At 38.9% G+C, this 15,095-nt stretch overlaps 2 protein-coding genes and 1 pseudogene across 8 annotated transcripts in view; all 3 read right to left on the bottom strand.

The window, feature by feature from the left end:
* TSG101 (tumor susceptibility 101) overlaps window positions 1–3,737 on the bottom strand; it is a 42,218-nt gene extending 38,481 nt beyond the window's left edge. For all 3 annotated transcript variants that reach the window (XM_061167880.1, XM_061167885.1, XM_061167874.1), the window contains exon 1: window positions 3,580–3,737. In XM_061167880.1, the coding sequence (XP_061023863.1) occupies window positions 3,580–3,621 (42 nt within the window). In that variant the 5' untranslated portion in view covers window positions 3,622–3,737. The remainder of the gene's footprint in view (window positions 1–3,579) is intronic.
* A 28-nt stretch (window positions 3,738–3,765) lies between these two features.
* LOC133068312 (NADH dehydrogenase [ubiquinone] flavoprotein 2, mitochondrial-like) lies at window positions 3,766–5,374 on the bottom strand (annotated as a pseudogene).
* A 728-nt stretch (window positions 5,375–6,102) lies between these two features.
* Window positions 6,103–15,095, bottom strand: part of UEVLD (UEV and lactate/malate dehyrogenase domains) — a 55,697-nt gene continuing 46,704 nt past the window's right edge. For all 5 annotated transcript variants that reach the window (XM_061167848.1, XM_061167842.1, XM_061167856.1 and 2 more), the window contains 3 exons: window positions 12,716–12,779; window positions 10,646–10,769; window positions 6,103–8,905 (listed from right to left, as the gene is read on the bottom strand). In XM_061167848.1, the coding sequence (XP_061023831.1) occupies window positions 8,738–8,905; window positions 10,646–10,769; window positions 12,716–12,779 (356 nt within the window). In that variant the 3' untranslated portion in view covers window positions 6,103–8,737. The remainder of the gene's footprint in view (window positions 8,906–10,645; window positions 10,770–12,715; window positions 12,780–15,095) is intronic.

Below are 15,095 nucleotides of genomic sequence, written 5' to 3' on the forward strand. Positions count from 1 at the left end.
CAGGTGTTGACCTCCATGCATGGCTTAAAATACCATTTATACACTGATAACTTCCAAATTTAAAAATTCCACTTTCCTGAATTCCAGACATGTATATCCAATTTGATATCTCCACTTTGATGTCTAATGAAAGTCAAACATAATGTGATCAAATTGAACCCTTTGTCTTCCCCCAATTCTATACTTCTTGCTGCTGCTGCTAAGTCGCTTCAGTCATGTCCGACTCTGTGCGACCCCATAGACAGCAGCCCATCAGGCTCCCCCATCCCTGAGATTCTCCAGGCAAGAACACTGGAGTGGGCTGGCATTTCCTTCTTCAATGCATGAAAGTGAAAAGTGAAAGTGAAGTCACTCAGTCATATCCGACTCTTCAAGAACCCAGGGACTGCAGCCTAACAGGCTCCTCCGTCCATGGGATTTTCCAGGCAAGAGTACTGGAGTGGGTTGCCAGTGCCTTCTCCATCTACACCTCTTACATTCTTCCACATCCATATCCTTCTAGATGCTCAGCACAAAAACTTTGACATTATCCTGGATGCCTTGGTTTCCTACACATCCACAGTGAGTCAGTCTGTCAGAAAATTCTTAGTTCTACCTTCAAAAATCTCCAGCATCTGATCACTTCTCACTACTTTCATAGCCACACTTCCGTTATTATTATACAACAGCCTTTTTAGAGGTGGCTATCCCTCCACTCTACTGAACCCCCTATGGTCTAGCCTCAGTACAGCAGCTTGAGTTATTCTGTTAAAACAGCCCCACCACACTGCAAGGACATGGCAGAACGCTGACAGTGGCCTGCAAGACCCTCCAAAACCTACCACTCCTTCATTTAGCAGCACTGTTTCCCTTTCCTCACTCCAGTCCAGCCCTTTTAGGTTCCTTTGCTGTTTCTCTATCATGCATGACTAGAGGGCCCTTGAGCTTGTTTTTCCTTCTTCCTGGAATGTTCTTACTCCAGACTGCTCCAGTTTGCTTCCTCACTGCTTTCAGGGTCTCTGATCAAACAGACCTCAGGAAGGCCTTCCTTTACTGTCTATAAAACTGCAACCTATCTTATCCTCACATTTGAGAACTATCACCCTTTCTTGCTTTACTTTTCTCCAAAGCACTTAACATCCTCCAACATGTTACTCAATGAACTTACTGAGTTGTTTATTCCTTCTATGAGAATTTAAATTCCACAGGTATAGAGTTTTCTATCTGTTCACTATTGTATCCCTAGAATCTAATAAAACAGTGTGAAGTGCATTACAATCGCTAATGTATCAGCTCTCTCCTAACTAGCTGGTAGTGACTCCACCAACAGGAATGCTGTTACATACAGCATGAAAGAATACAGATAGTTGTCTGTATGAAAAATCTAAATAATTTGTGTAAAGCAAGATGGACCAACAGTATAGATATACCTCTCTTAATTACAAAGATGATGACAGAGGAGAATGTTAAACTAAAAGCTATATTTAAGTTGGAAGCTAAAAGTTGCTCTAAGGAAAAAAATAACGGTAGTAATATATAAAAAGATAATATGTTGCATGTCAATTATACTTCAAAAAATATATGTCAAAGCAGGTAGCCCAAAGAAATATGATGGGTGATGAAGTCCCACAATCAGATAAGAGTAAAGGGCCATCACTCTAGCAATGTGTCCCAGGTCGTGGCGACCAATTCCTTCATTGGGCCACATCCAACTGAAAGGATAACAACTGAAGCTAATCCTCCACCAGAAGGAAAAAACTCCACAAATAGCTTTTATTATCCTACTTACTACTCCTACATATCTACATATCTATCTATGAACAAGCTGGACAGAAAAGATGCCAGGAATCAGAAGTGACATCACCACTTGTAAGAGACTCAATTTTTCAGGTATTGGGTCAAGAACCAGATGAGAGACAAATGTTCTCTCCCACCTCTGCTCTATGTCCTTTTTTATAAAAAATTATTTATTTTTAATTGAAGGATAATTGCTTTACAGTATTGTGCTGGTTTCCACCAAACTATGTCCTTTTTTGCTCTGAGGATATAAACAGGATGGAGGGAGGAGATGGCAGGTCTAAGTATAAAATATCTTTAGATGTCTTGCCTCTGTCTTCGAAGGCAGGCTCCTCAACAGAAAGTTTAGGAAACTTAATTATGGTTTCTAAAATTCCAAACCAATATTTGAATATTCTTGTCCTTATATATAGGTACTTTGATACACATACATGAAGGAATAAACTTTAAGGGCAATGTAATCAATTAAAAGATTTTTTAAAATGCTATGGAACAGACACCCTTCAGTTACATAATATATAAAATAACATACTTGGAAAAATTAAATGCTACAACACAGATCCAGGCCACAGTTTTCTAAGGCTCCCTGAAACTTCCTCTGCAATTAAAGATAAGTTTACTCTATCAAAAGAAAATCAACTATATTTTAATTAGAAAAAAAGAAAGAAAATCAGAAGCCTAGAAGATATGATTAGAAAAATCAAAGAGTAGCTTTATTTCAAAAACCATCAATTTCTCCTTAGAGATTATTTGCTCTTCAATCAAAGACTATAGGGATGATTTTACTGGGTGAAAAAGTATATTTTCAGAGAAATAAGTTTACACATAATAATGTGTTTAATAATACTGAAAGTTGTTTTAAACTATTTCACTTTCTACCACTCTTATTTTGACAAAAGTATCTAAAGCTAAACCTGTTTAACTGGAGAATATTCAACTCTCAACCATTTCACATACATCTTACTCCCATTAATTAGCTTTGATAAATTGAAAAACAAACACAAAGCAACAAACAAACCAAAAAGCACCCAATTCACTCTGGTATCAGGTGCCATATTTTTAGTTGTTAAACTAATTCACAGCTTTAAATACAAAATGCCTACAGGCTTTTTTAAAAAAGGGAAAAAACCAAAAAACAAACCCACACCAGTCTTTAACTATTTAGATTAAAAATTTCAACGTAAATAAACTGGCTTTATAAGCAACATAAAATTAAAAGGGAGTCACTCTGAGCAAATCAAAGACCCTGGAATGGTAATGGAATTCTATTTCACCCGAGGTAATGAGCTTCTCAGGACGTTTCCATTTATAACTGAGCCAATTCAACCAACCGCGGGGTGGGCTATTGAGCTGCGTGAAGAATACAAACTGAAAAGGACACCACCTCAGGAAGCCGGGAGGGAAGGGCGAATAAGAATGAAGAGCCCTGCATTGGGACAGGAAGGAAGCGGTGTCCAAGACCGAGTTTTAAGTACAACCCCCTCCTTCTGTTGATGAAAACTATGCTGCCCCACAGACTGCTCCAAACTCTCTCCCCGAAAAGAGGGCGGGCGGCAGGTGGCAGGCGGCAGGCGGCCTCGGCTCCGCTCCATTGTTGACCGTCGCCGCCCCCCGCCGGCCCCGGTCCGGGGACTCCGGCCCCGGGCGACAGGCATCCTGGCGCGGGCGGCTGCAGAGGTGGCCAAGGGGAGGCCCGGGACTTCGGGCTGGCCTGGGGGGCTCGCTGGGCTGGTCGGGCAGGCCCTGGCGGCGCGGGGGGGAGTGGTGGGTGTGCGCCGAGAGGAGAGCGCGCCGCAGCCTCACCTTAGACACCATTTTCTTGAGCTGGCTCTCCGACCCCGCCATGGCCGCCGCCTCGCGACTCCGGTCCCTGCAAGCAGAGGGTCAGCCGCTCCGGGGCCGCCCCAGGCCGCCCCACACAACCGCACACAGACGAGCCAGCCCCCCACCCCCCCCGCCTCTAGCAACCGGAAGTCTGCCTCCACGCCAGCGCTTCCGCTTCCCTTACGTCACTTCCGCGGTCGGCCGTGGGTAGGGGTTGACGGCCTAGGTCAGGTCCGGGGAATCTCGTTCCGAGGGTAGAGTTGCTGAGCCGGGATAATAAGATCGGCAGCTCTTTCACAGTTGCCCTCACACTAAAAGAGCAGGTGCAGGGAGGGTAAGAAGTAGGAATGCCTTTCCGGTGAGGTTTAATGATTGATGCGTCAAGTGGGAAGACTGGATTGGAGTCAGAAAACTGTTCTGCCACTGACTTAGCCTTCTGATAATTGCAGGCAAGTGCACGGCTGGCTCGGGCTTGTTTTTTCCAACTCCAAGAGGAAAGACTTGCATTAGGTGATGCCCAGGGTCTCTCTGGTTATCAGGTTGTTTTTCATTTTTAAGCTTCATATTACATTCACAAGGGCAAAGTGCAGAGATCTCATTTCACAGGAAGTCGGGCAGTAATTTCATTACAAGAGACCATTCACTTAGGTCAGAACTCCACTGTGCCCGACATGGATGATAATACAGGCTAACTTTTTCCTTAGACTTAGTGTGTGTACCAGCCTGTCCACTATCAAAATCCAAGTCTTTGAAATCAGGCTCCGCTTCAGATCCTCATGGTCTTGTACAGTGCAAGAGTAGGTACTTTTTTTTTGAAATTTGACAGAATTTTTATTTCACAGCACCCTAATATTGATGAAAGTGAACAGGCAGTTGAAAATGGTGCTCTGAAGTTCTGACATGATACTTAACAGCTCTAAGTTGCTAGGTTACAAGCAAGGTGTACACAGATGGAAATGAACAATATAAAAAATTTAGGTAGATAGGAGATTCATATTTTATTTCTCCACTGACATATTTACAGTTGAATATAAATTAAAGGCCTGCTTGCACACCAAACCCAGGTCCTTTTGGTAGTTCAGTCAAAAAGGTAAGACCTCCAGCTGGCTCACAGGAGAAGCGTCCACTCCTTGCCCCAGGTTTTGGGATTTTGCCAGCCTTGAGCTCATCAATAATTTCTTCAATATCCTTAGGTGTCAGATCCTCATAGTAGTTGTCATTTATTTGAACCATTGGTGCATTTACACAGACAGTGAAGTTTGTCAGGTGTAGTCTCCAACCTTTATTCCAAGTTTTTTCTGAACGGCCTCCAGGATCCTGTTGGAGTTTCGAAGCAGGCAAGGCGTAGTAGTGCAGACTTGATATGTGATATAACTGGCTTTCGATTATACATTATATAAAAAGTTGCCACTTCATACACTCTCATTGGAGGTGCTTGTAAAATGTCTGCAGCCTTGTTGGGCAGCCATCCATTCTGTCTCTGGGCTAAACCCAGAACTGGAAGCACAGCTGCTGCCTTATGCCCTTCTGGGAAGTTTTTCAAAATGGCCTCTATCCTCTTTCAGTTTTCTGGTGTGAAATCAGATGGAGTTGCTGGGTTATTCTCAGGAGTATCTCTGTGCACAAATAAGCCTCCTCCAGCTCCATTCTGAACAGCTGTCTCAGGCAAATTTCTTATGTCTTCCCCAGTGGGCGCCGCGGAGAGGAACATTGCCAGCCAAACTGCGGGGCCTTTGGGCCTCACTGGGCGCGGTCCCGAGCGGTCGGCACACATGGCGTGCGCGCTCAAGAGTAGGTACTCTGAACTGAATTTCTACTACCCATAGAAATTCCTCATGGTCATTTATATTAGTCATTATTGCACCTCAATATCGGTTTTATAAGTACAATGCCATTCAGGGCACTTGGGTTTGAGGGGGTGTGAAGTATTATTTGGATAATTTTAGCATCGTGGTACTGAGGAAAAGGCTGTAGTATTAATTTTCTTCTAAATTGGCATCTAAATGAAGGTCACATAAACAAAGAGGGCCTAACTGAAGATACGTGAAAGCATCATTACATATTGTTGCGAACACACACACATAAAATATTCTTTTCTAATAGGTATCTCTCTTTGGACACTATATACTAGTTAAGCATACAGCTTCAGTCAAATTAAACCATAGGACAGTCTGTCCTTCCCTGTACCTCTTCTTTGTCACTTAAAAATATATGGTTTTCAAGCTATTCTTAAAGACACAGCTTATTAGCCAGAAGCACCTTCAATTAGAGCAACTCTGTTTTTATCAATTGGAAGAATGTAGATTATATATTTTTCAAAAGGCTTTGTTAAAAATAATTTTTAAAAGTTTGAAAACAACAAAATCCTTTCTCTTCATTTTGCAATTAAGCCACTTAAAATGAAGTAACTAAATATCCTGGGGACTTATGAATCATATGAAAGAATCTTTCTCTTCAATCTGAATAAATTTCCTTCCACTCAATAAATTAGGAATCTCCTGGTAATTTTCAAGTCAAAATTTATTTTATTCATTATTCTTGATATTTAATAATAATTATTTGATACAATGTAAGTTGGAAAATAAAATATTTATGTGTTACAATATCAAAGAAGTATTTTAATCCAAGCCCCATTAAAAACCATAACAAGTAGAGGGAATGCATGATTTTGGAAAGATGAAAAAAAAATGAAGGTTAACAGAAACATCATGAATGTCAAATTATCACCAATTCACACTGAGATGGTGGTGGTACTACTTAACTTATTTGTGATTCATAATACTCAACACTCAAGAAAATATGTGCAAGAATTACTTCTGTATTGTGGGTTTCTGCAGGGCAAGAACTATAACTATTCATCTTTTTTTCTTTTTGCTTTTTTATTCCCTCCCCCACCCCACCCCCAATTTTTTATTATTCACCTTTGACTACTCATTCTAACACAGTGCTTGGAGTAACAGTACAGTCAGTAAATATTGTACAGACATGTTTCTTTTACAATGCAGTTAATTCTTAGCAATTCCTCTATTTATATAGTATATTGTAATCAGGTTATTGTTCAAGAGCATAATTAGGTATCTGGTATTAGAAAAGGCTAGTATAAAAACACAAGCAATGGTCCTTTTAGTTTTACTTTCCTATTTCATACAAAAGGACAGTGAGGATACACTGTTACAGTTAACACCAAAATAACCTATTCATGTAGTGAAATTACACAGAACTAATGCTCATTTCTTCAAATGTCCAATGTTTTTACACCTTCCCAAGCATATTAAATACTTTTCTTTTTTCTTAAACATGGAACATTGAATAAATTTCACCTTCCCTTTCTGATTTAAGCTCATCATTATAAGCATCCATTATTATGCTAAATCAGCATTAGTTTAACTACTTCCTCTCTGCCTAAAATGTGTCTGCTCTTATAATCCATTGGCTTCCATCTCACTGACCAGGTTTAGGTTCACCTATAATATGCTTTCAAAGCACCTGGGACATCTTCATATTACAGTACCACACTTGGAACTGTACATTTATTTGTGAGATTTGTCCCTGTACTAGACTATAAGCACCGTGGGGGCCTGTACCTAGTCCAGGGTTTGCTCACCATTGTATCTGCAGTGCCTAATACGGCACCCGGTGCATAGCAGGCTCCAAGTCTAGACTATCTGAATCACTAAATAACTAAACACCTACTACAGTGCATACAGCTCGCCTCCCAAGCTATTTGCTAAGGGAAGTCAAAGAATCAGTGTTTCTAAAAAATAATGTTGAAGAAAAAAAGCCCCTACATGAAGAATGTAACAGTACAGACCCCAGCTTTAGGGTCTTGTTTTAACTATTTTGACTCTTAGGCTTTTTTCCTCTTCTAGAGTTTAGAAAAAGTAGAGGTTGTATGGATAAGTGTCCCTTAGTCATGAGATTTTGGCCATTAAACCTCAATTTCCTCCTCTACAAGATTATGGTAATAGTCCCTACCCCAGTGGGTTACTGTGAGGATTAATAAATAATCCTGAGGAGTAAAACAATAAAGTGCTTTTCACACTGCCTGGAATATTGGAAGTGTTGATGCCAGCTGCTGCTATTAGTTATGTGTCACATTCCTAATATGCTGTCTTTCACATGTGAAGATGTTATTTACCCACCACCAAAGTGTATGCACCCTGAATCATTTCTTCAGTAGTTAAAAGATGCACCCTGAATCATTTCTTCAGGAGTAGTTAAAGGATGCACCATGAATCATTTCTTCAGGAGTAGTTAAAGAATATGCTCAGAAAAATCAGCCCATTCAACCTCTTCCCAGTAAGACCAATGCCTTTACAAAAGCCTCATATATTAGCTTTAAAGTAAATGCTTGGCTTTCATTCATAACCTATTTCCATATAAAAATATGCATGTCTCTATGGCTCTACTTATGGCATGGTGTGTTCTTGAGATGTTGGAAATCTTATATAGCCCAGAAGAGATGATAGAAAACTGCAGAAAGGACAGTCCTGCTGGATATTAAACTACACTTCTTGTTCATATATGTAAAATTTTCATTTTCCTTTTTACTATATTAAAGTATGTGTACAAGAAAAAAAAAGTATGTGTATAGTTCTTTTCCATTTTTTGGTAGCTAATTAATTTGAAGAGGGAAAACAAAATGCTTTATTGTTTGTTGTTATGCTTTTTACCAACATTATTTTAAAGAAGAATTGTAAACAGCATAAACTAGATCCTTTGACGTAGAGCTAGCACAGATTTTGAAACACACACTGGGCCTTCAGCTTATGATGTTTACTGTAACTGTTAAAGGGTAATTTTCTTGTAAAAAGTCATGATTTTTAAAATATTCCCAAAGTGCTGAATGTGCTAATTGAGGATACGTAATTTTTAAATGATGTATATCGCAGATGAATGTTTATCTCTGCTTAGGTTTAAAGAACAGTACAGATGATTTCAAGAACAGAGAAAATTAGATTTTTTTCCTTCTCATCTAACTACCTAAGGATTTAAATTAAAAAGCCAACCAAGAACCACTGACCTTAACCAAGCAGGTTGTAAGGATAAACAGTAAGATACGGAAGTTCTCCACCCTCTATATATGTGTTGGTAAAATTAAACCACCTTTCCTTTCAGGTAACTCTGAGCTTTAGAATCAAAGTTTTAACTGTTGCTGGAGACCATGGATGGAGGATGCACTGCTCTGGAGTTTCCCAGTCGCTGTTTCTTCTTTCACTGTGGTCTTGATGACTTCAGACACTCCACTCGTTCCAAGGATGCAAGGCAAACTTAAAAACACTTCACTATTTATATCATAATATCCCTGAAAAGAAAAAAATTGGGATTAGAGCTGAATCACTGCAAAAAAGTTAATACCACATATATGGGTATTTTCTTCCTTTTCTGGTCCTAGCACTACAAAGTGATATAAGCTGAAATTTTTTAAAAATTTGTTCATTTATTTTCTAAACTCCAGTTACTGTTTCAGAAAACTGTTATGAGATGGGAAGAATTTGGTCAAAGATACTCCCTTTATGGGGAAGTAAGCTAGCACCCTGCAATATGGGTAACAAGCTGGAGGTAAAGAAAAAAGACTGTCATTGGTTTGATGCCTGGAGCACGGAGGGGAAAGCCCAGGGATGTAGTGGAAGGAGGTGACCTGTTGTGTCCCAGGGACTAACTTTCTGAGCTCCCTATTCAAAGCTGGCTTTATTCCACTAACGCTGGTGCTCCTGCATCTCACAGGTATACCCTGTGTGTCTGTCCTCCCCTCTCTGTATTTCATTGTCCCCATTCACCCTCCTGGACATGGGGAAGGTCAGCACTGAAAGGGTTAAGCAGCAGGCTTTGGTTCATGGATTTAACTCCTTGGTAAAGTAAATTAGGCAGTGCCAAAGGTTGTGGATTTGATCCTTGGAGGAAACGTGGGCTTTACAAAATGGGAGAGTAAATTCTGAAGAGTTTTATTGAAGAAATAAAAGATATTTTTTATATCTTTCTTCCTGGAGACCCTCACTGTCATGACTTTGTTCCTGTTGGTTTAGTTAAACATGGAAAGTTAAGATGTTGTGTCCACCTGCCTTGGAGCAGACCCAGGTCTGAACTTTTTCAAATCCTTGATGCATTTAACTTGAAGGATCTGAAACATGCAAGCATAGGTTACATAGTTCAGATTTATGTTCTATTGGAATAAGTTTTTCTTTAATGTCTGAAAGCATAGTTTTATGGTAGTCCTTTTTGGGAAGAATCCAGTATTATCTAAAATTATTGGCAAAGTTAAATGTATTTTACATAAGAAAGTTTTTAGAATGTTGAGAAGTAACTGAATGATGAGTACATGTTTAGGCTGAGATAATTTATTTCAATAAATATTTCAAAAGCCTTATTTTAAAATGCTGTTAATAAATTTCTGTAATTTTTTTTCTTTTTAAATTTGTTTTCCTGAGAGCATAGCTACTTGTTTTTATTGTAAAACAATAATAATAATAAAGCAAACTCTCAAAAAAAAGAAAGAAAAAAGATTGTTAGAGTGGATTCCCAGGGGAGGGGCTTAACATGGGCTCTGAGTGCAGTCAAATTTGGTAACCTGTTTTCAGTTTTCCCTTCCATGTTTTATTTCCCTTCCAGTATTCCTAAGTTTTTGCGAATATTTGGTTAAGCATTTGTGCCTCCTCTTAGCTGTGCTTTAGGGACTTTATACTTGGAATAAAGCAGTAAAGGACAACCTGAACTGGAGAAACAGACTGATGACCAGCTAAGACCAGTTGGCATGTCAGCCTGGGGTGACCTGGCTGGCTGAGGAGATAAATGACAACCAGAAGTTTATGGAATATATAAATGCGTTTTGGGAATTCCAAAAATTAATGGGGGTGAAGGGCAACCTGGTAGAAGTCCAAACTTCCCATAGCCAAGCAAGATAGGGATTAGACCAAAACTATCTTCTCCCATGTGTTACTCTAAAAGCTGGTGATACTGAAGACACCAGGTTACAGTGTGAACAGCACTTTTTTTGTTATATTAATACTATAAATATTTAAAACTATGATGAGAGAATAGCAATTACCTTTGCTAAAACTGATACAGAATGTACTTTCTTTTTATCATTCACAATACTGTCAAGCAGGTCAGCTACTGATAGTCCAACAGACCATGATCTTTGACCTTTTACCCTTAATAGTTCCATGGCCCTAGGTTATAAAAAACAAAACAGACAAATCATGATTTCAGAAAACGCACAACATATGTATGTTTAGTTTTAGCTTATGTATAAGGTATTAATTAGATATTTTTATGACACAGAAGAGTTATATAATTGTTAGGAAAACCAGCAGATAGCCCAGTAATTAAGCTTTTCTTAAAATATTAGGCAGTCCGCAGTGAGTCAATACAGATGGCCTAATAATATAAAAAGATGCTTACCACCATTAATACTTACTAAATATGAGCTAAAACAATAAATACATCAATTTTGCCCATCAAAATTGGCAAAGAATAAAAAGACTAATGGGCTTCCCTGGTAAATCTGCCTGCAATGCAGGAGACCTAGGTTCAATACCCCTGGGTTGGGAAGATCCCCTGGAGGAGGGAAAGGCTACCCACTCCAGTATTCTGGCCTGGAGAATTCCATGGACTGTACAGTCCATGGGGTTGCAAAGAGTCGGACATGACTGAGCGACTTTCACAAAAAGACTGATAACTACTTTTGCAGAAGCTACAGAGAAACTGGCATTTCCGTAACTGCTGTTCAGAGTGCAAAATTATTCAAGTTTTTAAGAGGAAGATTTGGCAACACCTGATCTAAAATTACTCTTCTAGCAATTTGTCCTATAGCAATATGCTCAACTGTGCAAAGATATACATGTAAGTATGTTTGCTTTGTTGAATACAGAAAAAATTTTGGAAACAATTCATCCAAAGAGGACTTGTTAAATAGATCACTACCAAATGTAGCACCATATAGCTCTTGACAAGAACATAAGGTACATTTATGTGTACAATATGGGGAAATATCCAACATTTATTATTAAGGAAATAAAGCAAGTTGCAAGATAATACGAATAGCATAAATGTATTATAAAAACAACAATAATGATGATAATTCTTGCAGAAGCATGAGAAACCAACGTTTGGATACATGGACGCTAAATTGTTAACAGCGGTTGTTTCTGGAGAATGGAATTACCCCTGCTTTTCACTTTTCGCTTTACAGATATGTGCAGTAGTTAAGGCTTTATCTTTGCTGTACACCAGAAACTGACACAACATTGTAAATCAACTACACTTCAATTAAAACACAAAGTTCTATGAGCGCATACATTCTTTTTGTAACTAATTAAAAATTATACAAATCAAACAGACATGTTTGAATTCATTGAATTCATTGAAAGCTATAAATGCAGGATTATAAAGAGAAACAGATTAGAATGGATTATACAACATATTACTATTCTCAATATGAGACTATTCTTTCCAGTTGTTACAGTCTAAAAACCATAAACTGAAGGTTTAAAAACCTAAAATCACCTGAATCAGAATTCAGGACAGGATGTTATATTATGAGACAGTAAAACAACAAATGGCATGAAAATACATAGTATGTAGAGTCCAACCTATGGGGTCAAGACCCCTAGAAGGCCTCTGAACAAACACAAAAGATTCAAGGATCTGTGCATTATACTTGGTTTCTGCCTGAAATTATAATGAGGGTTATCCATTCACATTAGACTAATTTCCAAATGTATTTTAACTATGATTAATAAATACATATTGATTTTTAAGTGGTATGGGCCAATTCTCCTCTACCTTTAAGAAAATAGCCAAAATCCTCAGATACAGGATCCTGTATCCTAAATATAGAAGTGGTAAATCACTGCCTACAAATAAGGAGTCTGTTCCACCCTTTAAAAAGTCAACTGCATATCTAAATATTAGGCTTGCAAAACACTCTTGGATCTACTTTGAGGTAGGAAATCAAAGAATAGAAAATACTGCTCCCATGCACTCTGGATTTGTCCATACTAGTTAGTTTTGTTTGCAGAAGCCTGGTAAGTACATGCCACGCAAACAGCCATCATGTTAGCTATGAATTGTATGGTTTTTAGTTGGATACATGCAAATCTACATTCAGCATTACCTGTTGGACAGCTGTATCTGAGAGTCATGATTTGTTACTTCCTCTTGGTCACTCCATATGGGCACTAAAAATTAAATGAAAAATTGGTTATTATCTTGTCAATAACTCTCTTAGGAGTAATGTGATAAAGGATCATTTGCAGTCAAGGGTACCTGTATCAAACTTCATGAGTATTTCCCCCCTTCTGGATAGTTACATACTTCCACTGGCGGCGCTAACTGTGCTGTACTGACTGCCCGGGGTGAGAAGACTTGGAGCCGTAGTTCGCTCAAAACATGACCCCAGAGTCTACTCGCAGCCCGCTACCTGTTCTCTCTCATCAACACTGGGCCATTTTACTGACTGAGTAGAAAGACTTTCTCAGCAGGCAGTGTATAATAGGCTCCCACGTGCTGTAAGCCCTTGGCATTTGCTCCTCTGGGAACCACACAGACTAATTTCTATCACCAGATGACAAATAATTTGGTCACCTACAGCTTCCCTGGTAGCTCAGCTGGTAAAGAATCTGCCTGCATTGCAGGAGATCCCTGTTTGATTCCTGGGTTGGGAAGATCCCCTGGAAAAGGAATAGGCTACATACTCCAGTATTCTTGGGCTTCCCTGGCAGCTCAACTGGTAAAGAATCTGCCTGCAGTGCAGGAGATCCCTGTTTGATTCGGTTGGGAAGATCCCCTGGAGGAGGGCATGGCAACCCACTCTAGTGTTCTTGCCTGGAGAAAGCCCATGGACAGAGGAGCCTGGTGGGCTACAGTCCATGGGGTCACAGAGGCCAGATACGATTGAGCGACTACGCACACACACTCTGGATGAGACTCCACGACTGGTAGAGAGCAGGGTCCTGTTTTCTAAGAGCATATTTGGGTTTTCCCTTTCCTCTCACTACACCGTTTATAAAAACAATTTAAAAACTCAAAGCTATACATGTGAAATAGATATTTATACCATACTTTAATACGAAATTTAAAGTAACATTCTGAAACCTTTTTAATAGTCATTGATTTCTCATCACTGTGAAGACCTTCTTTGATACAAATCTTTGGGTAGGCAAAATAGAAATACATGCAGATATGTAAGACATATTTTACACTTAACAAGTCTTCTTTTTCTTTGTTTTATTTTTTTGCTGCACCGTGCAGCTTGTAGGATCTTAGTTCCCTGACCAGGGACTGAAACCAGGCCCCGGCAGTAAAAGTGTCAAGCCCTAACCACTGGACTGCCAGAGAATTCCCACAGCTCTTCTAAACTGCATTAAAAATAAGGCCATCAGCAACATCAGCAACAAAGGACACCTTCCTTCCTCAAACTGACTGTAAGATTCCGGGGGGCAGGGATGATGTGTCCTTCTGTGTCCTCTGGCACCATTTCTCTACCAAATGAAAGAATGCACAAGCGGTAATACAGAATCGACCTCACACACAATCTGTAATTATATTAAACAGAGAGGAAAACATACTTGGAACGGTTAAGTTGGAAAACATGGAAAAGTTTTAGAAGTTTTTTTTGCTTTTATATACATACATATTTGTAGATATTAAAAATCAGTTTTCATCTTTCTCTATGGTTCCCTTATTATTTAATGTTAATGGGGTCACTAGAGATTGCAGTTTAGATCTTTAAGTTTCCCCAAGACAGAGAATGATTGAGCTAGAAAAGAAATGAACACTATCAAGATGAACAGAATGGCATATGGGATTTTGTATCTCCCCTTTTTGGGAGAAGATGATTATGGCTTTGACTTTACAAAGATTTTCCTATGAGAAGAATTCAGGACATTTAGAAGGCTGAAGTGAAGGGGAAATCATTATTCCCTGATAGAAATGAAGTTCACAGCAGTACCATGGCAAAATCTTGAGGACTACCCCTTTCACTGTAACAGACTGGATAATTTGTGGGAGATCCTCAAAAGTCCTCAAGGAATGCAGCAGCTTCCAGACAGACACTTGAGCATCTCTGGTTCGATTAAGTAAGATTAAAAAAAAACAAAAACCTCAGCATCAGTGTCTATGTCACTGACAACCACTGAAGGTCATAGAAGTTCTTATATTAAGTAAAAAAAGCAAAACCAAAAATTGTTACATGAACAATACAAATGCATGTGGAGAAATTAATAAGCATCTTTTTTTTAATGTTTCATTTGAATAGGACTATACATGAATTATTTTCTAAAAACAAGTTTGGTACATTATTAGTATTTTCACAATAGACAGAAAATTGCAGGGAAATGTCTGCTAGATGAACAAGCATTTACAGACCTTAGGAAAATAAATAAAAAGGGAAAGGTAGGTATGGGAAAAGAAAGGACACCAAGAAGTCTGGAATTTAATTATGAGTATTACTGCTATTATTACAAACATAATCACATGTTTCATCTTTCCTCTCT

The sequence above is a fragment of the Dama dama genome, chromosome 2 (genome assembly GCF_033118175.1).
Source record: "Dama dama isolate Ldn47 chromosome 2, ASM3311817v1, whole genome shotgun sequence".
NCBI classification, from domain to species: Eukaryota; Metazoa; Chordata; class Mammalia; order Artiodactyla; family Cervidae; genus Dama; species Dama dama.